A 6520-nucleotide genomic window follows, 5' to 3' on the forward strand; every position below is an offset into this window, starting at 1 on the left:
TACCTCCAAGTTTGTATGTGTCATTGGCATTTTGACATTTGTACAAAATATGCCGTATCACGTTCTCATTATAGGTTTATTTCCTGACTTTCACATTGATAGACAGAGGAGACGGTGGTGCAGTTTTAGGTTACAAGGCCGGGGTAAATCGGTGACCTCAGTTTGAGTCTGTATTTGGCCAAAATTAAGTGTGAAACTACTAGCAACTTTTTTTACAAGGCATTTGTAAGCGTGACACCAGTGGTTATATTTAAGGAGACCTCGGGACATTTCCAGCCGTGGTTGTGGCGACCAGATCCAGATATTTTCATGGGAAGTCGGGCCAATTCCAGGCGTGTTTGTGGCGGCAAAACAGGGTGTTTTTAAGAAGACCTCTGCAAATTTCCAGCTGTTTGTGGTGATCAAAAACATGTTTTCCTAACCATAACCAACAGGTTTTTGTGCCTACACCTAACCAAAGCATAAGCACAGCGTTGTGACAAGAGAGAAATAGAAAATGTAACCTAAGGAGATAAAGTTGCAACATAAAGTGACATCAAGTTTCAACTTATCTGCAGTTTTACAGAAACACACTTAACTAACATTGCTGCTATACATATCTAAATTGTCTGGAGGTGTAAGGTTAAACTTCTGTAAAACACTCACCAAGTTTAGATCCAAACAAAATCTAATTTGGCGTGTTTGTAAAAGCTGTTGAGCTGTTGTGAAAAAATAGTCTTGTGAGCAGATGCCAGTGCACTTACTGAAACTGAAGATCTGCTTATGTAATGATGTCCACACCAGATGGAGAAAGCGTGCGAGTCACATCTTCCCCCACTGCCCTCCGCTCATCGGGACAAGACGTGAGCAGCAGGGGCATGGTTCACAGCACATAAAAACTCAACCAATCACATGGCCTAGCAGAGTAAATAGTGAATTGTGGGTCAAAGGTTGTGTGAAAATTTTAAATAAGTTCAGCCGTCAATGCTGAATGTGTTTTGCGTTTGGCTGTAAGCGATCCACTTCGCCTGGACAAACATGTGAGATCTGTTCTTGTGGTGTCCTGACAGCCAAGTCTTAAGAAGAGGGCCTTTAAATAAAGCACCTGTCTGCATCTCACTGTGAACTTTGTCACTACTGCGTGAATAAATGTTACGTGTCCTCTCTGACTCAGCATCATGATTTTTCCTCTTTCTTTCTTCCTGTAGTTCTTACTGGAAGATATGTGGGAGAATGCAGAAGCAGGACGGACTGGTTTGAGCTCAGTGAGCGAGCCTATTCTTAGCACTTTTGGCTGTTTGGTTTAACAGCAGACTGAATAGTGCATCATAGTTATCAGAAAAGGTTACAGTGTGTGAAAGGGTTTTGCCTCAAAGGATCCGATTTATGTTTGTTTCTGTTTACAGGTGATGTGATGTGTGAACAGTAATGAGGAAGCAGTGGGGGACTGGATTCTGTGGAACTCCTGGGGAAATACCACACTGTTGTGAATGTTGTCAGAGGCGACATATGAAACTCCCCATGCAGCGATTTTAGAGGAAACGATTTCAGAAAGAGTCTTTAGTTCCTCGATCATCGGTAAAAACACTTTTGCACATGTTATACTTTTCACTTAAACAAATTAGCGGGGCAATGTTTGTTTCTTTTAAAGGAGAAATAAAAACACTAATAATAAAAATAATAACTTCCATTGCCAGGGATGAAAGCTGCCATATGTAACTTTCCTTGGGAAAGTAGTATGAGCACCATCAGTCACTCCTGGTGACAGGCTTTAAAGAGGTCTTATTATGCTAATTTTCTAAGGTTTACATACTTTAATTTTCACAAAACACATTATTTTTCATATGGTCCATTGCTGTAGCGCCCCTTTACACACGAGCTCTTTAAGAATTACCATAATAACTTTACAGAAATAGCCAATCTTAATGGTCTCATTTGCTTATGTGGGTCATATAGAGGTATCAGTATTAAATTGAGACTGTTTAATTACCAATTTAAAGTTCCTTGTAGTAGCTTTAAACAGTCCATCAACAGCAAAGATAAAGCAACTTCTGACACGTCCCTTCACTCAACCATAACCAGCGTTTTCCATGGTAAAAGGACACTAATGCTCTTTCTCTGAGCGATTGGTACAGCATATCAGTCATTCATGAAGATCTAGGTTAGCAACTTTATTGAGCGAATAACTAACACTATAATCATTGCTTAGCCCACTTAGCTAACACTTGTAAAGCCTTGAAAGTGCTGCTGAGTCAGTTATTATGAAACTCTCGTTCTGCTGAGCACTGTAGGTATCACACATTATCGTTTCCCCGGTAACCTCCCGAGGATTTTTTTAATGTTGACGATGGCTCACATGACCGTAAGGGTCACTCGATGTGACAAACCCACAGAAAATCACTAACCCACTCTGAAGCTGTTCTCACCAAGACAAAAAACTAGACAGAACTTTCTATAAAGATTTGTAGAGGCTTAAAAGCTTGTTTTAGTTCATTGTTTTGGTTTTCTGGTGTAACTTTACTGTTTTGGTTCACTCCCACTGCTCTCAAAGCAGCAGTGAAAAAGCTCAAAAGACTACCTGCTCAACGCCAAACACCAGTCTGACAAAATTAATGATTACCTGGTGAACATAGTGGAGCAGCTAGCAGCTAAAGAGACAGATATTTTTCTCAGGAGTTGGTGGAGAACAAAAACAAAGTAAAAAAAAAAAATAAGGTAAATACTAAATGATTTTGTGACTGTAGCACAAGCGGAGAAGAGTCAGTAAAGTCAGTAAACTGACTCAAATGTCAGTTACACAATATCCAAAGTAAGCTACCAGCCTACTGGTTATACCAGACCAACTGAATTGTACTGAAGTTATATCTTCACATCTACGTCCTTGAGTGTTACATAAAGATAATTCATTTTTATTATAGTCTTCTTCATATGCACTGACAAACATCTCTTCCTTGTTCTTTATCATCAGCTCGAGGCCAGCTCTGTTCAGCTCACTCAAAGAACTCATCAATGACTGGAGGACCGCTGCCCACATCTATCCGAGGGCTTAAAATAGTTTGGAACAACAGGTCTCACACTGCTCTGGTTTCAGATGATGGTCATGTGTTCTTACTTGTATTGAGATTTGATATCACTGTGATGACATCACCAACTATTTAGCCTCAAATACTGACTCAGTCTTTTTTTATAGCCCAATATCACATATATATGGAAGTCCATTTCTGCCAGTTAAACAAAAAAAAAAAGATGAAAACTAAGCATGATGAAAAGGTTTCCCATGGTGAGTCACAATCATGAGATACAAAAGTCATAATTATGAGATAAAAACAATTATGATTTTGACTTTTTATTTACATGATTTTGATTGTTTAATCTCATAATTATGAGTTTTTATCTCAAAAGTATGACATTTTATCTCATAATTAGTACTCCCCATGGGAATATTTTTTTAAATCAAGCTTAGTTTTCATCTCATTTTCTCCGCCACCCGTCCTGTTTGCTTCACCTAACCAGCCCAAAGACACTGCAGCTGCGACAGCCAGCTCATTTATTCCCTCTCTGTTGTGTTACCTGTATGTGTGTGTGACTGGCTGCAGGTGCGTTTGGTTAATTGAGTGAATAATGAGTGAGGGTTGTCTCGGGAGCGGGTTGGCTCCAGCCTCCAAGTCAACAGTTTAAAGGCCACCTCCCTGGTCCTCTGGGCTCTCCTCTTCACTTTCAGCCGGACTGGCTGCACTCCATTTTCTTTCTCAAATATTTTAAATGAAACCTTTAAAGTGCAGTATGTAGTTTTGGTGCAGAAATTTCAATCAGAAGAGAAAGATCTTCATTGATTCACTTTTTGTTATGCATTAACAAACTAAGTAAACAAACTCTTTGTTTTCATGACTGAATAAACTGAATAAACAAACCTTAAAGAACAACACAATTTCTGTTTCACTTTGTTTATATGTGGCGGACCCTGCCACCTTTCTAGCTTCAGACAGTGTTCTGGGGACCTTATTTTCCTCTGAGAACAGCTTGTCTATTCAGTTGTGAAAAAAAAAAATATATACTTCTGAGTTTGTATTATAACGACATTAATATAGTAAAAATTCAGATAGTAAATACATAGGGCCCGTTGCCCCTCAGTACTGTACTTGAGTAAATGTACTTAGTTACATTACATTACACGTGTAATCGCTGCATATGTTCCTACTGTTCTTATTCACCATCATCTACCCCTCAGCTACAGGTTATTCTGTCAATAACCTCCATAACCATGTTCAGTATGCTGCACTTTACTGCGATGCTAAACTACAGAGTCATCTCAGTTAGCATGCTGAGTTTGTAGCTAACCTCTTGGGGGTTTATTTACCAGAACAAATACAGTTTTATTTTATTTTACGTTTCAAAAACACGTACCTTTGATAATTTGTGAACCGGTACAGGAAACAAAAGACCCTTTGAAAGCAGTTTCGGGACACACGGCTGTGAATCTAACCGAGGTGTGTCTTGTTGCCATGGAGACGCGTCACTACAGCGTGATTGCAGAGGGAACCGACAACTAGCTAAACTTCTGAGTAGCAATGTTAGCATCCAGCTGTTTACACCGTTTTACCGCCTTTCTCTGACATGAGGGGATGTATAAACTGCTAACCTAGAAACATAAAGCAGCTTATCTCCAGCACTGAAGGTCACAACAGCTGTCGATACTCGCTGTTCAGCCACACGGAGTTTTCCAGGTCTCTGTGTTCAGGATTAGCCTCCATGTCATCAGGGAGACACAGACCTGTTCACCTGCGCTGACATCATGCCAGAAGACAAACACTGTAAACTGCTGCAGCCATCCAGGACCAGTGACAAGAAGAAGAAGAAGAAGAAAAGAAAGAAAGCCTCTGCTTCCACCTCTCCTCCAGAAAATACAGGTAATACCCTTACAGGAGTGGAAGAAGTAGCAGCAATGTAAACTGTTGTATTTGGTTGAGATAGAGCTCATTTTAACTACTTTATTCACTGTTAGTGAATGCATCTTACTTGTAAACCCAGATTAGGTTTAATCACTAAATCTACAGCTTTCTGATAAATGAAGTGGAGTAAGCATGATAATTACCTCTGAAATGTAGTGAAGCAGAGGTCTGAAGTAATTTATGTATAATTTAGTTTTACTCATACCTTTTATACTTGAGTACATTTAATATCAGATACTTTAAGACTTTTACTCAAGTGCTGTTTGGATAGGTAACTTTCACTTTTACCAAAGCAATATTTTAACACCAAGTATGTACTTTTACTCAAGTATGACTTAAGGGTACTTTTTACTTTCAAAGCGTGCCAACAGATGTTTTAATGGTCTGTAAAAGTTCAACTTTGAATGTGGGAATATTATTTTTCGTGTTTTGTTTTGTGATATTTTACTGCAGTACAGTAAAGTAAAAGAAGTAGAGATGGGGGTAAATCTGTATCACATGTCAACAACATGAAAGGACAAACCAGATTGGAATCTGAAAAAATGAAAATCCTCATGCATTTCCTTCAAGAAAATTGAGGATTGAAATATAGATTAAAGGCTTTGTTACAGTAAAGGAAATTCAATTATTGCGCATCATTTTTTTTTAATAAAAGCGGATCCTCTAGAATTCCTGACAGAGAAAACGATGCCAACGAACACAGAGAGTCTTCTCATGTAAACTGAACGCCCCAAAATCTCCCTCACAGCTTTCATTTATCATTAGACATGCTGCAGAGTTGAGGAATTGGGAAATAATTTGAACTGAACCTCTTGTATCATCGCTTTTGGCAGTTCAAACAAAGGTCACTGTAAATGCACAATGTATGTAAATACCACTATGAGGATCATCTGGTGCTGGTTGAGGATTCCCTGCAGGGGTGAATAGATCATTAGAGAATGGGCCCCTAGTGTCACTTCCCATCACTGACCTATTACAGCTCATTACTGTAAACCAAGCCATTAGCCCTCCAACTCCAGAGGGAGTCATTAGTAATCTAAACCCTGCTTTGTTGGCCAGTGTGCATGCATCTACATGTTTACTTTGCCTCCCGACAGATAATCCTCTGGCTGTATCTCTGCCTCCTGAAACCCCTCGGGTGTCCCTGCTGCCCCCACAGAGTCCGGGTCAGTCTCGAGACCAGCTGCCCAAGCTCAGAGCCACTAGTAAGAAGGACGGAGAGCGGCTCGCTGGCAGCGGCCGGAGGAGCACAAAACACCTCAAGGATTCACCATCCCTGCCGATAGTGACGAACAAAACCAGTGGTGGTGGTGGAGTTGCAGCGCAGGGGGACGTGGCAGAGCTCAACACCCAGGCCAGGGACTGTCTGAGGTGGGAGGGAGTGCTGGAGGACCCCCAGGCTGAGGAGAAGAGGATGGAGCTGTACAGGGCCAACAGGCGGCAGCGTTACATCTCACACAGAGAGGCTCTGTTGAAAGAGAGCCAGTGTGCATTGAGACAGACTTTTCCTAAACAGGGCAAATAGAAAGGGGCTTTGATTGGATCTGACCAACAGGAGCAAAGACTGAATAAAGGAGCAAATGAGCACCTTA

General features: G+C 40.5%; 1 protein-coding gene across 1 annotated transcript; it reads left to right on the plus strand.

Annotated features, from left to right (window-relative positions):
• Positions 1-4341: 4341 nt before the first annotated feature.
• liat1 (ligand of ATE1) lies at positions 4342-6520 on the plus strand. The gene is made up of 2 exons (XM_084373077.1): positions 4342-4886; positions 6026-6520. The coding sequence occupies exons 1-2, from the start codon at positions 4772-4774 to the stop codon at positions 6451-6453; spliced, it is 543 nt and encodes a 180-aa protein (XP_084229203.1). The 5' UTR covers positions 4342-4771; the 3' UTR covers positions 6454-6520.

The sequence above is a fragment of the Pagrus pagrus genome (genome assembly GCF_965226575.1).
Source record: "Pagrus pagrus genome assembly, chromosome: 14".
Classification (NCBI taxonomy): Eukaryota; Metazoa; Chordata; class Actinopteri; order Spariformes; family Sparidae; genus Pagrus; species Pagrus pagrus.

What these genes read in the sequence shown, in the direction of transcription:
- liat1 (XM_084373077.1), top strand. Translation starts at nt 4,772, where the DNA reads ATGCCAGAAGACAAACACTGTAAACTGCTGCAGCCATCCAGGACCAGT. An exon ending in CTCTCCTCCAGAAAATACAG is followed by an intron (nt 4,887 to 6,025) that starts GTAATACCCTTA and finishes GCCTCCCGACAG; the next exon opens with ATAATCCTCTGGCTGTATCT.